Below are 22,089 nucleotides of genomic sequence, written 5' to 3'. Positions count from 1 at the left end.
TCGCCAGTCCTAAGCTTAACTATCCTATGTTTAAGAGTGTTCTCAATCCAACCACAAGGAGTCGGTGGAACGTTATGCTCTAACAAGGCATCGTTAATACCAGAGAAAGTTGTTTTATCAAAAGCTCCCTCTATATCTATGAAAACACCCAGAGCGGACTCCTTTAGGTCCAGCGCCCCACCAACAAAGCTGGTCACTGAGTGAAGAGCCGTTAGTGTGGACTTGCCCTGAGTGTAAGCGTGTTGATTAGGATTTACTGGTTTAGTTGGAAGACAGAAATCTCTAATGTAGCGATCACACAGTCTTTCCAGAGTTTTCAAAAGATAGGACGAGAGACTGATTGGTCTAAGTGATTCGGTGTGAAATAATCAAGCTTACCCGGTTTTGGTATGAAGTTCACTGTCAAGAATAACCCGTAAATTTTTGTAAACGGGTTATTCTAAGACCGCTAAACTCAAATATGAATTTTAATTTGCGTTTCGAGTTGCAGAAATTATTCATTTTTCGATTTTGGTCGAACAGTATACGCGCGCACGCGATGTTCACAACATTGGGATTTTTTTACTCTTTGAAATGAAAAAACCCCCCCGTAAATTTTTGTATACGGGTTATTCTAAGACCGCTAAACTCAAATATGGATTTTAATTTCTGTTTCGAGTTGCAGAAATTGGTGATTTTTCGATTTTGGTCGAATAGTATTCGCGCGCACGCGATGTTCACAACTTTGTGATTTTTTTACGCCCTTAAATGAAAACACCCCCCCGTAAATTTTTGTATAGGGGTTGTTCTAAGAGTGCTAAACTCAAATATTAATTTTAATTTGCGTTTTCAGTTGCAGAAATCGGTCATTTTTCGATTTTAAAATCTATGGCTAGAATCTATGGCTAACTTCACAACCGTTACACTTTTTATAGTATTTTTTGTTACACCTAGATCAATTTGCTTAAAAAGACTTTCATAGGTTTTTTTGGCCACTTAACGACACACACGCCCCTGAATCTACTTCCATCTTCAACTTCACTCCTTCGACCTCCACCATTACCCATAATGGAAATGGAGTGGTTTTAAACACTGAGAATACCGCATTAATGTTAACCTTTCTTTCTTCATTCTCCTCTTCTGACTCATATTCGTCTTCGTCTTCTGCCTCGGTCGCCTTTACTTTTTTGGTTCTACACATCTTTGACGTGTGTCCCATTTTATTACAATTGTAGCATTTGGAATCTTTTGCCAGACATGCAGCAACATCATGGTTTCTTCTACAACGATGACACTTCTTAAAGTTTTGTTTCCAATCCTCTTTCTCTCTGCTATTTACTTGAATAACATTCACATCCTGATAATGTATTTCTATTGTTTCACGTTCTGCAATATCATAACTAGTAGCAAGCTGCGTATCTTTCTCTGTAAGTAATCTAGCCCGTATTTTGTCTGACGTTAGACCATACACGAATATGTCTCGTAAGACTTCATTTAAGAATTCCTGGTAATTGCATGTATCTGCAAGACGTTTTAATCTGACTACAAAATCAACAACTGGTTCGTTTGATTCTTGTGTAGCTCGGTTAAATTTGTACCGTTCCATTATTTCAGATTTCTTTGGATGAAAATGTTCCGTTAATAGTTTAATTAACTCAGGATAAGTCAAATCCTTGGGCATTTTTGGATATACTAACGACTTTAATATTTTATACACATCTGAACCTGCCAACGTTATAAAAAGTCTTACCGTCTTTTTGTTATCGATGACGTCATTCCCCAGTAACAGCTGTTCGAATCTTTCAACATATGCGTTAAAATCATCTTTTCCTATCACGAAGGTTTCAAAATTTCCAATTAGACTACTCATTTTCTTTTATTTGAAATGATTCACGTTTTCAGTTACGTTAAAACTTAACTTTTTAACTATTAAATATTCGCATTATTTATTCTCCTCGCCAATAAATAATACATCTTTACGCCATTTATTTCTTAATGCCAACCTTTAAAAATTAAATGTTCCTAATACATAACATTTCTTATCTGGCATGATATCATTATCATCACTAGATACTTCTACTTGGTACAATTGCATGTTGGATTTACTTGAAATAATTTCAGCTTGATCAGATTTTACAATGAACCCTGTAATTAACTGTTGTGTTTAGGTTTTGATCAAATCTTCAAGGTCTTCTCATATTGAGACAAACATTCCACATTGGGACCATTTTGGAGAAAATGGCCTTCGCGGATCACTTTGGCTGTGAAAGTAATTAGTTTGGACTCCTCTTCGTCTGGAACATTTTTATGGTTTGTTTGATTAACCATTTTAATTAAATCCTCCTCATCCAATTCTTCGTCCGCCATTAATGCAGCAATTCTTTCTTGCCGCAATCATCGAAACCTCTTCTCATTGTATATGCCAGCACCATTATCAGGAGAATCCATCAACATTCATGTTTAAATGGATACTACACCTGGCTATAATTTTTTCTAGCACGCATTTAAGGTTGATTGTTTATTTCTGGTACGATAATCTGACATGTTTTAACACAATCTAATATTATGAATTTTTTCCATGCATCCATAATGGAAAGTAATTTACCGTTTTCTATTTGTTCTAAAATATAACTAGGATCGCTTGATGTATAATGCCTTAAATGTTAAGATCATCCCCTGATCTAAAACTTACAATTAAGAAGACGTATTCTTGGCTAAAAATACAACAATGAGAAGCTTGTTCGATCCTGTTAGCAACTCAAAGGATAATTCTCGCCAGAGTGAAAAGTAAAAGATTTTAAAATAAAAAAATTTCTTTTCTATGTCTCAGCTCAATCGAAAAAGGAACACGTTGTTCCAGGAATAGGATCAAGGACAAATTACGTAAACTAATTTATCATTGCGAATATTTCGTTTCTTTATTGAAACTTCTTCATTGCTTCTTCGCAGAGTATCATCCTGGTTATAACGTTGTAAATGTACGTTGTATGTAAATAACGAGCGGCATGGATATCGGTACGCGTACCTACGGCAGTTGATTCTTACCTGGTCGCAGACGGGCAGTGAGAAATCTAAAGGGAGGAGCAGCGTTTATAAGTTGCGCGTGCTGAATTTTTTTAGAATTTTTATTAATATCATAAAAACTAATTAACCAATTTTATTGCGAGGTATCATTGGATTCGTATTTTTTAGCTCTATCAACAAATGCTATACAGTGCGTCCGTAAAGTAGTGGATATAGGCGATAAAATCATTATAAACGGTTTATGAAAAAAATCCTTGAAACGGGTCTAAAGATTCAAATTTTTTAATGTAGGCTTAACATTTTTCCGATATTTTTAAAAAAGTTATGACTATGATGATTTTTTATTACGGAATATGAAAGAAGATTTTTTTCTGAATTTTGTAGTCATTATTAATATTACATAAGAAAATTTTCAAGAATCAAATTTAGTAGCCACGTTATCGGGAAATCTGGACGTTATGGAAAGAATGAAAGAATCTAAACATCTCTCTCCAGTTCAGCTTTCCTCAAAAAAGTAAGGGACCAGGATTGTATCCCTATTTCGCTCCAAAGATTGATCTTTTGCAGGTCTCTTATCCAACGTGGATTTTATCCTTCTTTTTTTAGCTTGGGATGTAAACGATCCACGAGCTAAAAAAATTACTGTCAAAATAGCTGAGATGATTTGCTTAGATAATCAACCGTATTCGCTGGTAGATAATAAAGTTTTTTTTCGTTTATTGTCTACTATTGTTCCACAGTATATACTTTCTTCGCGGAACTATATGAAAAATATAATATCTGATATTTATGACTATTACGGATTCAAATTGCAAAAAAATGGTCTAAAATGGAATATGTAGCGTTTACTTCTGATATTTGGACATGTTTTAAAAACAATAATAGTTTCATAAGTATTACAGGACATTGGATAACAAATGAATGGGAGAGGGAAAACATACTGAGTTGCGAGAGCTTTCCAGGAAGTCATACTGGAATAGCTATCGCAAATAAAATTTTGAATATAACTCAATTATGGGACATATAATTGAATCAAACATGATTAAAGGATGAAATAAATTCAGCATTTGTATATAATGTTCCAGATAATCAATACGATAACATTCATTCTGTATCCTTTTATAATAGTAATACTTTCAACAATATTGGATCTGTATTTCGACTTCGATTTGTGGATGAAGATACAATTTTAAGCTTAGTGACGATCTATGGATATGTTAAAACTTACACTTCAGCTTATTTTACGATACATATATCATATACTCAATTGTTGTATCGAGGAGAAATATTTTCCTTCTTAAAAAAGATGCGCCTGTAACATATAGTGATATTCGTCCTATTAGCATATTGCTTGCTTTTAGCAAGATTTCGGAAAAAAAATTAGTGTTAAATTAAGAGAACATTTAGTACATTACAACATTTTACCTGAGTGTCGGTCAGGTCTTGTACCTGGGCGTAGTTGTATTACGGCTCTTTTGAATATAAAAGATGATTTGTTTAGAATTAGGGATCGGGGTGATTGTGGTATTTTGGTCTTATTAGATGTTACCAACACATTTGATTCAATTAGTCATCAATTGCTTGTGTCAACTTTAAACTACATTGAGTGTCATCAATCTTTCTTGGACTTAATTAAATCTTATTTAAGTAATAGGCATCAATGTGTCAAGTTGGGTGGTTCGGTCTCTAATTCATTACATGTTAATAAAGGTGTTCCACAGAGATAAATATTGGGCCTTCTGCTGTTTACCATTTATACGTTCTTGTTGCATAATTGTTTCAAATATTGTAATGTTCACATGTATGCGGATGACACTCAACTGTACTATGGTTTTCCATTTAATGATTATGAAAATGCTGTAAATAAAATTAATTCTGATCTTCAGAGACTGTCAGTTTACGTTTGTGAACATTTTTTGTTTTTGAATACTGTAAAACGTGCTGTTCTTTTGTTTGGAAATGAGAAACTCATTCAACAACTACTACTACTGGTTAAAATCAGTGTTGACAATAATGTGATTCCTATATCACTACAGGAGAAGAATTTGGGTCTTATTATTGATAATACATTTCGATATCGGCAGCATATTTCAAGAAGGTTTTGTATCCTTTTAGGAATGTTTTCAGCATCAGGCTTAAGACAATTTTATGTGAAAGCCCTGTGCTGTCCATTTTTAATTATTGTGCTCCAGTCTTCGGTCCTTGTCTCGGCGTTGCTGACATGTCTAGGATTCAGCATGTGCAAAATGTTTGTATACGGTACATTTTCGCCATAAGTAAATATGACCATATAACTTATAAACTGAAGGATCTTGGATGGCTTAATATGAGGTCTCGTATTAAAATGTTATCACTTACACTTTATCATAACATGATTGTTGGTCGCAATCCACTTTACTTAGCTAGAAAGATTTGCATTAGAGGTGACTTGCATAGTGTCAACATCAGAAATAGAAATGTTATAAATCCTCCTAAACATAGCACCACCCTTTTTGAGCGATCCTTTACCTACAGTGTATATTCTCTATACAACTCTATCCCAGATTATATAAATGTTAGGCGTGGCCGTGCGTTTAACTGTTTGCTGTTTAATTATCTTTTCAACATGCAGTGATTTTAACATTCAGGAATATCTCGGAAGGTTATTAAATTTAATGTTATGTTGTTTGATAGCATTAGGTTTAAATTTTGATTCTTTAAGATCGATAATTTGGGGTTAATACGGAATCTTAGCTTTAAGTTCTTTTTAGACATTTTCTGGTCTGTTTTGATAGTTTTTTTTAATTTAAGGTTGCGGTGGAAGAACAGTAATGGTCTTTTGGCCATGGCACTGAATCCGCGACCTTATGATTCTTCAACATTTATTATTATTTTCCTGTTGTTTTTTTTTTTTTAATTTAATTAGCATCAATACAGTATTGTTGAAGAATAAATTATTATTATTATTAAATAATACCATACTTAATCTTACAACAAATCGATGGAATTTGTTAGAATCAACAATAAATGTTTTAAAACCATTTGAAGAAATTACTAGGCAAATAGGTTCTACAAATTCATTAATTTTAGATGTTATCCATCAGAAGTTACATTACAAAAATACTTTTCAACATTACATTAGTGCAAAACTTAACTTAAAGTATAGACAACCGATTTTGATATATATATGAAAAAAATAATTTTCTGAATGCAACATTACTTAATCCCCGGTATAAAATATCTTTTTTTCCGGAACACCTAAAAGCTACAGCAAAATACACGATTTTAAAAGAAATGAAGGTATTAAGTACTGGATTTTTAAGCAGCAATAGTTCATCGAACGAGTAGTGACAGCGACGATGAATCGTTAGCCAAAAAAAAAAAGAAGAAACTGTCTACAAGTGAACCCAAATCTTTATGGGATTGCTTTAATGATATTATCGGTACTGCTTCAATCACCTTCAGCTAATGAAGAAAAAACTGCCACAAAAAGTGACGATAACTTTCTACAACAAATTAATTTGAATTTTTTAATTTATTTATAATAGACAGAAGTTCTGATCCAATTGTTTGGTGGAAATACCACGGAAGACTGTATTCCGAATTAAGCAAAATAGCTCGAAAGTATTTGTCAAGCCCTGCAAGTAGCGTTTATAGCGAACGCACATTTTCTGAAATGGAAATAATTTATGAAGTGTAATTTTGAGTATTAAACAGTGATAGTATTTATTTTCTGTTCTACTTCTAAATATTTTTCTCTTAAAATACAATATGTGCTGTTTATCTACGTTTATAATAACTTTTTTTAAATAAATCTTCTGCCTTCTGTTCTGCCTGATATCAATTTCGCAGATTTTATAAACGATTTATTTGTATAATCTCCCTCCAATTGATATTGCAACTAGAGATGTGTAACACTGCGCTGCGCGACGCAATTGAGTTAACTCAGTACAGTGTGTTATGTGCGCTGATACCCACTTTTAAAATGAGTCAACTCAATTGCGCTACCGTTGGCGTAGTATAGCACGCCAGTGTGGCTTGCCGATTTACAAATATGTATGTAAGTGAAAATTTCAGCCCTTAATCACGTATAAAACCTTCATTTGCTAGAACTTGGAACGAGACAGCAGGCGGTACCGGCGCAGTTGACCGGCGAGAGATAGATGTGATGCATCCAGCAACTTGTGTTATGGCGCAATTGAGTTGATACATTGCGCTAACTCACTTAGGTGCGCTAGTATCAGTGTGCCAGCACAGCAAATTTTGCTGTGTTACACATGGTTAATTGCAACACTACGTTTCTTTAATGTTTTTGCTGATGTCCATAATAAATGCATAGTCGCTCCCTAGGAGGCTGATTTGAAAGTTGCCTTACTTTTGTTAGACTTTAGCAAACAAGTTACTGGAACCAATGCAAAGACAATTACTAGCTATTATTGAATCATGGGGATACGCAAGAAAATATTAATGTCTGTTGTGTAATTTGTCAAATCAATAGTCACTGTTCTGTACGAATATTTATTGTTTGAATTGTCATCTATACATATGTTCAAAAAAAATTAATACTTTTATTAATTCATAAATATTTCTTTGTGCAACTGCATGAAAAATGAGTACGCGAAAATTTTCCCAACCGAAAATAAATTGACAGCATTCTATTGGAAAATCAATATTTATTCTATTGAAATCTCAAAAATGTTTGATACAAATTGTTTAATAAATATCAGTGTTAAGTCAATATTAGTGATACATTCATCTGATTTTTATAGTTCCAACGAAAATAAAATCAGTTCGTTATTTAAACAATTTTACATTCAGACAAAAAATGTTGTGTGAATCTCGGCCGTGTAGCGTTATCGTTGGCAACCTCGATTATCGCGTCTCTGCCACAAGCAGCCCCAGCTGCAATCCTTTTAGGTGCCAATCAACGATAACGCTTGGCGGCCTTGCCACACTATCAACTATTTATTTTCAAAATTATAGTATCAAAACTATGTATTTACAGAATTTATTTCCATAAGAACCGTTTTCTCCCGGTGTTTTATTAGGTGTTCATTCTATCATTTGCCAACTTTGTTAAAATTGTTAAACACTATTTGGTGTTGCAAGATAATTTTTTTACGGAAGTAATTATCATCAAGAAATCAGTAAAGAATGAATGGACACTAGATGGTACGAACAAGAAGTTTTTTGTTGTGTCAAGGTAACCTTCAAGGAACTAGATAAGAACGTGATCACGTGATCGTGAGAAATAGAGGTTGGAGCTTTTCGCTAATAAATGGGACCAAATCCCAGAATTTCTTATCGGCTTCAAACATTATGACTTCACTGTTAATCATGTTAATGTACCGACTTTATTGTGGCTCAACAGGGACACCGTAATTCATGAATTACTTACGTAATGGAAAAGTACAAATTTTCTGGCTTTTTTCACTCCTCATTTGTTGCACACATTGGAGTGGACGAGCCCAAGTGTTGTAAAAACCGCTCTCTATTGAAGCTGAAGAACAAACAATACATAAAAATTGTTTTAAAGTTGGAAGAAGTTTCTCAATATCAGGAAGGTTCTTTTGTGAAATCTAGATCCTTGCAGAAAATAGTTCTATTTTCGCCTCTAGCTCAACTATTAGTACAAGATTGCGTTGACTCAAGAACTCAAGCCAACCGATCATTTTAAGCGTCGCAAATTCGCTAATTGGGCTCTGCAACAGATGCAAGCTTATGGCGACTTTCACAAGAAAATCATCTGTTCGGATGAAGCTCACTTCTGGCTGAATGGTTTTGCGAACAAGCAAAATGGTCGTATTTGGACGAGTGAGCAGACTGATGTGATGCACGAAACAGAACTTTATTCGAAAAAAATTAACTGTTAACCGAAAAATTAACCAATTTGTGTGCTCGTGTCATGGAAAATTGGGTCCAGCGTATTCACTAGTGCCAACGTTTCCGCGGCGGACATTTGAACGATGTTGTATTCCATAAACAATGGCATCAATTTTACTTTGATTTGAAAAAAAATCATGTTCATGACTAACCCGCAACTCTTTTAATTGAAAAAACAAAATGCGTCGCTCTTAATGAAAAACCTTTTATGTATTCTCATATCCGTCACAAATAACGTTACATTACAAGTATATTTCGCTTTACAAGTTGAAATTGTTCCATATGCAATTTTTGTTAAGTAATCGCTTGTATGGGGGTTACCAGTTTCATATAAGAATGCGTTTCCATCTTCAGTAGTTATTGTGGTACACAGTATAGGGTCATTACGTACATTTAGTGGTGCGTACGAGAGTCTCGCATGGTCTCGTCTCGTTTTCGAGACGAGACTCGAGACAATACTCGGACAAGACAAGACGAGACTGTCAGTGGTCTCGTCTCGAGTCTCGTGCATGAGGTCTTACGTCTCGTACGAGAGTCTCGCATTTAAGTATTTCTGCAAATAATATCTGCAATATTTCTGTAAATATTTTCGTATCTACACCCTGGAATTCCAGTAATGATATGTTGAAAATACCTCTTGAAGGTAGACATGGACTTGGTGCATTGTGTCAAAATGTTGTTGATTTAAAACCATATGCTCTTGATGACAAAGAATGGATACTGCTAGAAGAAGTGTATAAATTACTAGTCAACTTTCAAATACTTTTCAAGAAACGCGGAGGAGGGAAGTACGTCAAATTACCTGTGGTGGAGCAAAATATTTGCATGGAACCGAAAGGCAGATCGAAATGCTGTCGGAGAGCAGCTTATTTTTAGTTTTCAGGCTGCGAGAGACAAAATATTAAAGCATTATCGTAAAACTAATTAGATTTATGCTGCATTAGATAGAAGTTTTTGATATGACAAGATGGAGCCAAGAATTAAAAGAGACTTCGATTCAGAAATTTGAAGATGTATACAAAGCCTATTTCCATCAATCAGAAGGCCAACGTTCGAAAGTAACGGCATTAAGTATTCCTTATTGCACTAAAACACTAAGTTTATGCATGACGAGATTTCGATACTTTTATGAGACTCTCGTATGAGAAACGAGATGAGAAGAGAGTGGAGGTTGCGAGACGAGACTTGACACAAGACTTATTAGTTCATCGGCGAGACGAGACAAGACTTTATGAAAATCTCGTCTGATCTCCTGCGAACCACTTCGTACATTAGACCAACCATCAACTGATATGTTTATGTTGTTATTTCAAGTTAAAAATAGACTAACTCTGTCTTATTTAATTTTCTTTATTCATAACTCACCATCTTTTTATTACCAACTTATAAAAGAACTAAAAACAAACTAATTACATGCAAACGTTTGTAGTTTCCTTTTATAACATTTTCTGTTTTATTAATCTTTAATTTAGGACCTATAGGTGCACTGCATGATTGACGCATTTTTAAAATTGAACTTCTTTAATATTCCATTTAAATATCTTCTTTGCTTTATTTCTAATATGCTTGCTTTACTATCATATTCTAATTCTAATCCTAAAAACTGTTTTAAATCTCCTTTATCTTTCATATCAAACTTATCCATTAAATCAATTTTACATCTTTCTATGCGCTGTAAATTTGGTCCTGATAAAATAATATCATTAACGTAAACTAACAAAATAACAATATTTTCATCATATTCTGTATCTTTAACATATAAGCAGTAATCATTTTCAAATCTAACAAAACCTAAATCTAACAGATAACTGTTTATTTTGTCATTCCAACACCTTCATGCTTGTTTAAGTCCGTATAGAGATTTATTTAGTTTTAGTACACAGCAGTCCTGGTTTACATGTTATCCTCTCTGGCGCATAATTATAAACATATTCCTTCAAGTCACCATTCAAGAATGCAGTTTTGACATCTAATCGATAATAAGTATCTATCGATAACAATGCTTTTATGGTTGTCATTCACGCAACAGGCGAATAAAGTTCTTGATAATCAAAAGAATAACGTGGTGCGAATCCTCGTACTACAAGACATGCTTTATATCGAAATTCCAAGTTTTCTTCAATTGGTTTAGACGTAAAGACCCATTTCGTTTGTAATATTTCCGCTTGTTTTGGTTTTTCTCTTTCAGTCCATGTTTTATTCCTTTCGATCGCATCAATTTCTCTTTCTATAGCCTTCATCAACAAATCTTTATCTTCTCTTTTATTTAATTCGTCAACACTATAGGGTATTGGCAAACTATAGACCAATTTCGATAATTTCCAATTTTGCTAAACTATTTGAAAAGTTATTATATTCTTTTATGTACACCAGCACGTGCCCCTTTGTGTCAGCTTCCAAGCATGGTTTTGTTTCCGGTCGCTCTACAGTTACCAATTTGGCTACGATTTCCGAGTTTATCTGTAGCACCTTGGATAGACGTGGGCAGGTGGATGTTGTATACACTGACTATCCAAAGCCTTTGATCTGATTGACCATAGAATTCTCTTGTATAAATTGAGCTCTTTCGGATTTGTTCCTTCAGCAATTCAACTTCTGGCCTCTTATTTGCAACATAGAAAATGTTATATTGCTTACAATGGATATTTTTCTAATGAGTTCACTCTTACCTCAGGGGTTCCACAGGGATCAAATTTGGGCCCTCTATTATTTGTTCTTTTTATAAATGACATACTTCTAAAAATTGATTGTCGGATGTTGGGATATGCTGATGATATCAAGATCTTTGCCGAAGTCTTATCGATGGCAGATGCAGATAAGCTGCAGCACAACTTAAACACAATAGTGCAATGGTGTAAGACCTACAAACTTAACCTTAATATAGATAAATGTTGTGTACTTACTTATAGCCGATGCTCGTCACCATGCATATATCCTTACAATATTGCTTGCAGCACTTTAAGTCGTGCTGAGGAGTACAGGGACTTGGGGGTCCTGTTTGATGCAAGTCTTAATTTTAAAAAACATATCAATAATGTGTGTTCGGAGGCCTTTAGGTCCCTAGATTTTGTGATGCGTATGTCTAAATATTTCACAAGTGTCAGCTTATTAAAGACCTTGTATTGTGCTTACGTTCTGAGTAAGTTAGAATAGGCTTGCCTGATTTGGAGTCCCTTATATTCGTGTGAGTCCATCGTAGATTCTTAAAATTTATTTCTTACAAATCTGATGGAATTTACTCTGAGCGAGGTATACCACAAAATGATTTGCTTGCACGACACAATATGATTTCCTTGATGGACAGAAGAAACGCGTTTTATGAAAGGTTTCTACAAAGGCTTATCGAATATAACATCGATTGCCCTTTCATTCTTGAGCGACTAGGGTTTGTTGTTCCAAGGAGTAACTCAAGATATAGCTGCGTATTCGTCATTCCTTATGCCAGGACAAACATTATGAGACGGGCGCCAACATACACTCTCTGTAAAGTGGGCAACAGGATTCCAGACAATCACTGATCACCTGCATGTAAATTCACTTATACATGTAAATTCACTTATTTACTTTTTTTCTACGTTTTTTTCTCACATACAGATACATATTATTGTATTATTACATTATCTAATATATATTGTTATCCTTTTTTGGGCTATGCCTGTTGGGTAATAAAGGAATATTATTATTATTATTATTGTTATGCTTCCAACATAAGATAATACATTGAACGCCATATACATTGTATTTTTCTGGAAGTTTTCTTGTTCTTTTGTTTCCTTGCTCCTCGTCATTTTCAATTTTGTTGTATACAGTATTTTCATCATCAGTTTGTTCATTTTCTGCTTCTTCTTTATTTTACCTTTCTTCATTGTTTTCTCTCATTTCATTATCTTGATTATTTATGTAAACTCTCTTGAAACTTTTATCTTTTGATTCTGTATATTCCATAAACGATATCCTGTTATGTGTATATCCAATCATTATACATTTCTCCGTTTTATTATCAAATTTATCTCTGAATTGTCTTGGGACATGTGAATAAGGTGTTGATCCGAATATCTTCATATTCTTTATATTTGGTTTACCTTCATTCCAAACTTCTGCCGGTGTTTTATCGTCTAAGTCTAAGCTTTTGCTAGGACTTCTATTTAAAATATATGTTGCCACTCAAATTGCTTCATTCCAAAATGTCTTTGGCATATTGGCGTCATTTTTGCCTCATCCATTAAACTTCTATTAAACCTTTCTGCCTTTCCCTTTTGTTGTCGGGTTGAAAACTCAATATAAGTTCCATTCTTCTTACAAAACGCTTTTATTTCATTTGATAAATATTCTCTAGCGTTATCACATCTTAATACCGCCACTTAAATTTTTGTTAAATTTTGATTGTACTTGTTCAATATGATCTATGAAACACATATGAACATATACTTGAACAAAGTTTGCGTAATTATTTATAAATGTTACAAAATATTTACCACTGTCATGGCTCAAGGGATTTATGGGAGTAACCACATCAGTATGAACAATTTCTAATAATCTCTTAGCTTTTGTTCTAGTTCCAAAACTTACACAAATCTCATATAAGTTATCTCTATGATCTAAACCTATTAAATCATTATTTCTAGAAAGAGATCCCTTTCCATCCTGAAAAGTTACTTTAATTGGACTAAAATTAGAACTAAAACTAGAACTAACACTAGAAACTTTATAGTGGTCACTTCGAACCAGTTTCTGAAGAAGGTTGCAACATGGCATCCGAAACGTCAAACCTTTTCTTAAAAGGCGCACGGCAAAACCCGAAAGTTTGTAGTGTTAGTTCTAGTTTTAGTTCTAATTTTAGTTCAATTAATTCCTCCGTGAAAGCCTTCGTACTTAAGTTACTTTAACATTAACTTTTTCTAATCTGTTAACAGATAATAAATTATTTCTTAAATTGGATACATATAATACATTCTTTATGGTACATTTGATTTCCTTTCCATGCACTTTACTAATAACATAAATATTACCTACTCCAATTGCCTCTATATGATTTTTATTATTAGCAACGGCTATTTTTGTTGGTGTTTTTAACATTAGTAAATCCGAAAAATAACTCTTATTCTCAACTAAATGATCGGTGCAACCTGAATCAACATAAAATACTAACTTATTGGTATCAATATTTTCCTTTTCCATGGTATCAGTCATAAAGCGTATACCTGACTGCTCGTCGCTTCCATGTTGTGTATGCTTTGCTGAAGTTTCTCCACGATTATCTCTCTTATCTTCTTGATTGTTTCTGCCTCCTTCGGACCCATTTCTATATCCTCTTCGACCTTGTCCTTTAAAACTGCCACGTCCTCTATTCCATCCATTACTAAACCACCTCGTACCTCGGACTTTTGGTATCGTGCTCCTTGCAATGCTGGACAATCTCTTTTATAACAGCTGATTTCTCATTTTCAACTTTTCTTTCCATGTTTCCATATTTTATTTTTCTCTTCTCCACTTCTGCTCTTAATTCTCGTATTGCCATACCCAATTTTAATTCACTTCCTGGCGTATTTTCCACAATGGTCATTGCTAATAGGAAAGCATACTCCTGGTAAGGAGTATTATTAAGAAAATTATTTAATAAGGCTATTATAATAAACAAATGAAGGTTTATTGTTGCTACGTTAGCATTAAGTGTAGTATAAGTATAGTGTAACTGATTGTAATAAAAGAAGTTAAAATGACGAGAAGACGATACAATACTGTAACACGTCATACTCTGTAGTAATTGCAAGCGTTAATTACTCAAGGTGATCGTTACTACCAAATCTTTCCAAAAACCCATTATGTTATTACAATTTAAGAATAACCGCTTGATGTGTTGGTGATTGAAAAGGAAGTGAAGCTTTAAAAACTAATGGATGACTTCAAATTGCAGGAAGATTAAAAAAAACATGGGTTAAAATATCCTCTTCTTCTGTCAAGGAATACCATTGTCATCTTGTTGTACAATTGAAGGGCTTAGTGAAACAATGACAAGGCACAAATATAAAATTATTGGAAAATCGACTTTGAAATTTGTACAAAATCTGTAAAATTAATGTTTCCGTCTTTTTACCTTTTGGGTTGTTTACATTAGTAACACAACTGTATATATCTATCCAGGATACTGAAATAATAAAAAAATATATAGAAAACTATAATAAATATATAAATAGAATTTTATTAGAAAAATTGTGACTTGTAATATTTTTGCACTAACAAACGACAACATTTTCAATTAAAAACTAAATAAGTCAATAACTCAAAAAAGAAAATAAATATAAAGAAATAATGTTTAAACTAAGAAAATGGCTCTGCTTCATTAATAATTTCAGGTTCCTCTGTTTCTTCAGCACTTTCAGTTATTTTCGGCTGTAAATTTTGGAAAAAACCATGATTCACAGCCAGGTATGTAAGGTAGCAATGTCTTTACATTGTCGTATTTTTTTTTGAAATTTTAATTGGTTCAAGATACTTTCTATCTAACTGATCAAGTGTAGTGTATACTGGTCTTCCTCGTTTTGAGATAGACACCTGGTCGTACTCACCATGAACGGAATGTTTGACGTAAAAAACTTTAGTATTTTTATTACTAAATCGAAATGAAAACGCATTAGCAAAGTCTAAGTTATGGCCAGTATTGGTGCGCGAACTCTTTTTTATGTTTGTAAGAGTAGGTGTAAAGTTTAAAAAATCTTCCTGCGTCATAACTGTGTTTTTTTAAAGGTGTTTTTTTGTTTGATCGCCGTATAATATCGTACCATTCATTTGGACAAAAAACTTGTGGTGCATACCTTCGGTGTCGCTTTTCTATAAGTGCGAAGTCCCTATCAGAAGGAAGATGAGTATGAACACTTACGAGAAAATGGTGCGTTATTGTTTTAAATTTATTCTCCTTTACCAGTTGTAACCATAAACTCATCATTAGCCAATTTTTATTTTGCCCTGGGCAATTATCTGTAAATATAATTAGGTGGTCAATTTCGGTCTTTGTCAAAAGAAATTTTAGGAGGATTGAAGTGACTTCATCACTTCCTCTTTTTGCTATATCTTCCGTCCAGAGAAACATGTGCCCTTTGCCATTTGTACAATCATGAATGTCTAAGTTGTATAACCAGATTTTTCTGCAATAAAACGCTGGACCCGTTGTTAATTTCGGGATTGGTAATGCCTGTTGTAAGTCAAATGAAATTACCAACGTTCTATTGGTGTTTTTTGATTCTTGAGTCGTGTTATTTAACAAATCCTGCATTGCTTTCGCTTTAGTTTTATGTGTCGTCAGGTCAATGTTTAGCCGAGACAATTCCTGATTTTCATTTAATTTTGTTGCAGAGTCTATTCCGACGTTAAGTTGATCACAAGTTTTGCAAGTGTCGGATTTGGGTAATTTAAAGCCAATATTGTATTCTGTACAAAATATCTGCCTATATGTGTGCTCCAGAACAGGTTTGATATGTTGTTGTTGACACCACGGAACATAATACTCAGAATAAAGACGCGATATGGTCATATCACAGTTAAGGTATACTTTCCCTAGTTTTTCAGCCCTGCTATAGTGACTTTGGTATTTAGGTATTAAATCTATATGCTGTCTAACACTCTGCTTTTGCTGGTCACTAATTTGATTGGGTCTGTTCTAATGTCGGCCACGTTTATCTTTTTCTGGTACAGGAGTTCCTCTTATTTTCTTTGAAAAGAAGTTGTTCAGTATTTTGTAGATGTTCTTTTGATTTTTGCAGACCGTGAACATTCAAAAACTCGGTTTTACACACGTTTACTGTTTGGCCATATTAGCATTGACAGAATAAATCGCATTGGAAGTTCTACTTGATTCTTGTCGTTTTTGCCTCGTTTTGTAAGATCTCTTTTTCTTTGCTATAGCAATGCATCCAAAGAGATACCCATTCTGCAATTCCCATGATCCCAAATTCCAAAATTCATTGAAAATACGGTTTTCATTACCATCTAGTTTCTCTCTACATATTTTTTTACACTCACAAGGAGGTCCTAACTCCCGAGCTGCAACAGTCTTTTTGGTTTTGTCACTAGTATACTGCTGTCTCAGATTTCTTCTTATTTTTCTTTTTGATCGTGGATATGTGTCTTCTTTTCGGTGTTTCCATCTACTTCTAGGGGCAGGTTCAGGTGTATCAGCCCTAATCCGTTTTAATGTTCTGCTCCCTGTTTCCCCATCTGATTCTTTTATACCATCGTTCTATATTGAAAAAGCAATACTAAACTAGCCACCCAATGACAACCCAATTTGCTTGCATAGAATTAACAATGGCAATATAATAACATGCCACGTAAATGAAAAAAGTCATTTACCTGGTGATTTGTATCTACCTTTTCTGCATAACTAGGTACATAATCTCTATCAATATCACTATCATCGACTAGAGAATCTACATCACTCATTTCACTGTTCATTATATTAAAATTTTTCGATTCACATGCACTTAAGTCACGACTCGTTACAATTTTTGTGTGACTTGTCATTGTTTATTTTCACAAAACAAATGCGTATGTAGCAACGCAAGATCATTACTACGAATTTGTGGTGCTATGCTTTGGAATATTTTCAAACTATTTTTTCCGTGACTTATTATACTTTTGTAGAACTCGAAAATAAGCAAAAGTCATATTTGAAAAAATGTGACTTGTCATTGTTTCACACTAAGCCCTTCAATTCATAGATGTGACTTATTACTTCCTTAGAACCATTTTTTCACATAAGACTTGATTCTGAGCGTTTTATTTTTGTTTGCTTCCTGGATGTAGTGGTAAGATCTGTAAATTCTACGTAATATTGTTAGCCTGACTAACTATGTCAGTTATTCATTTCTAGCAACTTCATGGTATTGTGGATTTAATCAACAAATTTGAACGTCTAGAACAAGTTATTTATATCAAATCTTCAAATCATACTCGATCAGTAACCCTGATTTGTCCATTCTAAGCCGTCATATGAATTGACCATATCTCAAACCAGTTTGCACCCTATTTTGCACAAAGATAAATAAACAATCTAGAACATCTTTAAGATGTTTTTCCTTCGCTACAGTTAGTCGATAAACCATCTTGTGGGAAGATATTCTGATTTTTTACAGCGTGATTTTAATCTTGATAGCAATCAACGCATAATAATTGATATTTTCTTTCCCGTTGATCGCCGAAATGCTACTTATTTTTAAAAAGACCGGGTAGTCTGTAATTTAAGATAAACAGTTTGATAAAAATACGCTGGGTATTAATTGTATTTGTTCCGTAATGTTAATGAGTTGTCATCTAAAAAATTTCAGTGATTTTCTTCATTTAATGTTCCATCAGCAAAGTATGGACCGATTATACTACATCAAACCTTAACAGACAGAAGGTCGTTGCGTGTTATCCCTATCCCTATGTCCATAATTCGTGAAAATAGACTGATTCGAGATTACCATAATAAAATTATGTAAATATGATGAAGTAATAAAATAATTGTTGTAGGTAGTATGAATTAGTTATTCAAACAGGAAAATTTCACTTAATTAAATAGATTTACTTATGAAATAGATATCTAGTGTTTAATACAAATATTTGATTAATTTATGTTAATCTTAAACAAATATAATATGGTTTTGAAAAGTATAAATTAAATGAAAAGGAAAAAAATCAAAAAAATTTAACACACTACCTTTGAAACTATAAGAAGTAGAGAGTATCTTTATGAAAAGCAAATAGTGTATTTAAAATTTAGGATAGGCGCCTAATTTGAGTTAAATATATATTCTACATGTCTGTCACGTTATCTTATGTTTATGCTATTCACGATCAAGTATATATAGTCAGTGAGGATGTGTTCATAACATTTTGATATTACTACAAAATAACGTGACATACATGTTGAACTGAGGTGCATGTCTGTCTAAAAATTAGGCGCTGTGGGAAATACCCCAAACTTAAACCAATTGATTCTAAAATTCAAAAAACTTTAATTTCTTTAATTTATCATTTTTAGCTTAATACATAAAAGTTCACCGCCGGAAGCCAACATAAAATGCAACGTAAACGGTATTCGCATACCGCAAAATCACGATCACAAAACGGAAGCCCGTTTAAGAAGCGATCCAAAAGTTCTTGTTTTCGTTGAAACGATTTACTCTAAAGTTGGCAGGGAAATTGCAGAATTATTGGTTTACAACCGAATAAAGTAAGTTAAAAACGAAAAGAAAATAATAACTTATTTTTATTTGCATTGTATATAAAAGGTATAAGCAAGAGGTTTTCGGCAAAAGTCTTCCGGTTTTAACAAATCTGGACAAGGGGCGTTATGGCGTCATCGTATTTGAAAATTTCAATGCATATCTTAAAATGGACAAATGGAATCGTGACCTTTTGGACAAATACTGTCGGGAATATAGCGTCGCTATCATCGGATTTATAAATACCAGTGAAGAAACATTAGTTAGCGCTGAATTGAAGGGCTTTCCGCTCTTTGTCAATACAAGTTTAAAATTACAGGTAAGAGTAAAAATTTGTCTTAAATTGTTTAAATTTAAATTTCATTTTCTATGTGTCAACATAATCTACCATTTTTTAACTTTGTTATTATTTTATAACTAATCGTTCGGCAACTTTGAAAAGTACAATCTAAAGTTAAACTAAAACTAACACTAGACCTAGAACCTTTCTGGTTAAGCCGTGCGTTTTTTGAAAAAATGTTTGACGTTTCGGATGCCATGTTGCAACCTTCTTCAGAAACAAGTTCGAAGTGACGAATTCGTTTTAAAATTTGACAATAAATACATGAAAAGGTAATTAATAACTAATTAGTGTCTAATTGTCAACTAAGTTGTTTTGTCAAATCCGGGTGGAGAAGGCTTCGTTGAGTTCACCAACATCTTCCATGTGCGGCTGAGTTCCCAGCCATCTTCTCTATTCATATTACTCCCATGTCGATGAATCTCTATCGCTTCTTTCGTCAATCTTTGGAAGTAATGTCCATTTCTTGCTAGCACTTTGGTTTTTTCGAACTGTATGCTGTGTCCTCCTTTGTGGCAATACTCTGCGACTGCAGATTGTTGGATCTTCCTTAGTCGGACGTCTCTTTCGTGTTCCTTGATGCGGCACTCGATGTTACGTCCAGTTTGGGCAACGTAATATTTCCCGCAACTGCAAGATAGCCGGTGGTGGGATGAAGCCTGCAGGTACCTATTCGTATGTGTCTTCTTTTTATATACTCCCAGTTCCATGCCCCCATCTGTCTTCCTAGTGACTAACATATAATGGAATGGCAAATGTTTTGCATTTTCTGTTTCCACGGTAAATTTTATCATGGGGTGCTGTGAATTGAGGTGGTCTAGAAATTCCTGGGGTTGCTTTTTTCCATGTTGCCAGATCACGAAAGTGTCATCGACGTAATGGAGCCATAGCTTCGGTTTCCAAGGACTCGTCTTTAGCGCCTCCTCTTCAAACATCTCCATATAAAAATTGGCTATCACAGGAGACAGAGGTGATCCCATGGCTGCTCCTTCGCATTGCTCGTAGAATTCCCCCTTCCAGCTGAAATATGTCGACGATAGGCAGTATTCCACTAGTCCTGGGACATACTTGAGCAAACCCTCCGGGATGAGTTTCTGGCGAAGACCATCCACGGCATCCTTGACTGGTACTCTGGTGAATAAAAATTCCACGTCAAAACTTACCAGCATATCCTGAGGGTCTAGTTTCATACTCCTAATTGATTCTACAAAATGTGTGGAATCTCTGAGATATGACTCTGTTTTACCTGTAAAAGGAGACAGAATCTTGGAAAAGTGGGAGAATTTATGGCACTGACAATAGGGCGTAGTGGGACGTCTGGTTTATGGATCTTGGGTAATCCATATATCCTTGGTGGTACTGGAGCCTGTACGAATAAGCTTTTTTGTTGATCTGCTGGGATTTCTGTGGATTTTACCAGTTCTTTCATCTTCCTTACTATCTTGTCGGTAGGCTCTTGATCTTCTCGTCGTATTCCTTTCTGTCCATAACCACGGTCGCATTCCCCTTGTCCGCTGGTAGGATGATAATGTCTGGTTTTTCCCTTATCGTTCGTAGTGCTCTTCTTTCGTTTATTGTTAAGTTTGATTTTGGTGGCTTTGCTGTTTTAAGCACTCTCGCTCAGTCTTGACGAATTTCCTCTGCTTTCACTGCAGGTATTCTGCGAATAGCCGCTTCCACTTGACATATAATTTCTTCTTTGGGAACCCTCTTTGGAGCGACTACATAATTTAAGCCTTTGGCGAGTACTTTTGTTTCCTCCTCTGTTAATGGGACGCTTGATCGGTTGATAACGACTGTTTCAATTAGCAACTCGTTGTTTTTCCTCTTGTGGGTGCGGCGGTCCAACGATTCGAATTTCTTAATCTGCTTATCCCGACATCTTTGGAAATCACGTTCAGCCTTCTCCATGGTTATCCTGTCTACTTTGTCCCAGTCTTCTCTTGCCATGGAGTTGGAAAGTGAGAGGTGGAGTCGTAGTAACCTCTCACTTATTCTCTGCAGATCTTTAAAGGTTTTATGAATTCTTTCTCGTATCAGCGCCTGTTCTGTCGATCCTACGTGCTGCAGCGGTGTCGATATGGTGCTTCACTCTGAGGAATGTTGGCGTTACCCTCTTTTCTTTGCATCTACGTAGAAAAGCCAAGTCACTTAATAGCTTGCGTTGTCTAATCCGTAAGTTATCAAGATCCTTGATTTGTTTGTTAATTAGACACTAATTAGTTATTAATTACCTTTTCATGTATTTATTGTCAAATTTTAAAACGAATTCGTCACTTCGAACTTGTTTATGAAGAAGGTTGCAACATGGCATCCGAAACGTCAAAAATTTTTTCAAAAAACGCACGGCTTAACCCGAAAGATTCTAGGTCTAGTGTTAGTTCTTGTGATAGTGCTAGTGTTAGTTCTAGTTTTAGTTTAATTAATATCGGCCGTGAAAGCCTTCGTACTTATACAATCTAAAGCTTTGTTAACTACTTAAATATAATCATAAAATTGTGCTGTATATTTAATTATTAGTTGTATTAATTAAGTATTACTCCCTCTGTCCCAAATTATGGTATACATTTCTCTTTACAATTTGTCCCAAACTGTTGCACATAATAGAAACAGGTAAACGCCCTTCAATAAGTTTTTTTTATTCTTTATTCATGTACTCAATTTTACAGTTGTTGCTTCCTG

General features: G+C 34.3%; 1 protein-coding gene across 1 annotated transcript in view; it reads left to right on the top strand.

The window, feature by feature from the left end:
- The window catches only part of LOC111419564 (N-deacetylase and N-sulfotransferase sfl), a 55,267-nt gene that overhangs the window by 5,913 nt on the left and 27,265 nt on the right, over positions 1 to 22,089 (top strand). The window contains exons 2-3 of the mRNA XM_023052390.2: positions 18,884 to 19,075; positions 19,134 to 19,386. Coding sequence (XP_022908158.1) covers positions 18,884 to 19,075; positions 19,134 to 19,386 — 445 coding nt within the window. The remainder of the gene's footprint in view (positions 1 to 18,883; positions 19,076 to 19,133; positions 19,387 to 22,089) is intronic.

The sequence above is a fragment of the Onthophagus taurus genome, chromosome 6 (assembly GCF_036711975.1).
Source record: "Onthophagus taurus isolate NC chromosome 6, IU_Otau_3.0, whole genome shotgun sequence".
In the NCBI taxonomy this organism is placed as follows: domain Eukaryota; kingdom Metazoa; phylum Arthropoda; class Insecta; order Coleoptera; family Scarabaeidae; genus Onthophagus; species Onthophagus taurus.
This window is presented reverse-complemented; position numbering and strand designations above follow the sequence as displayed.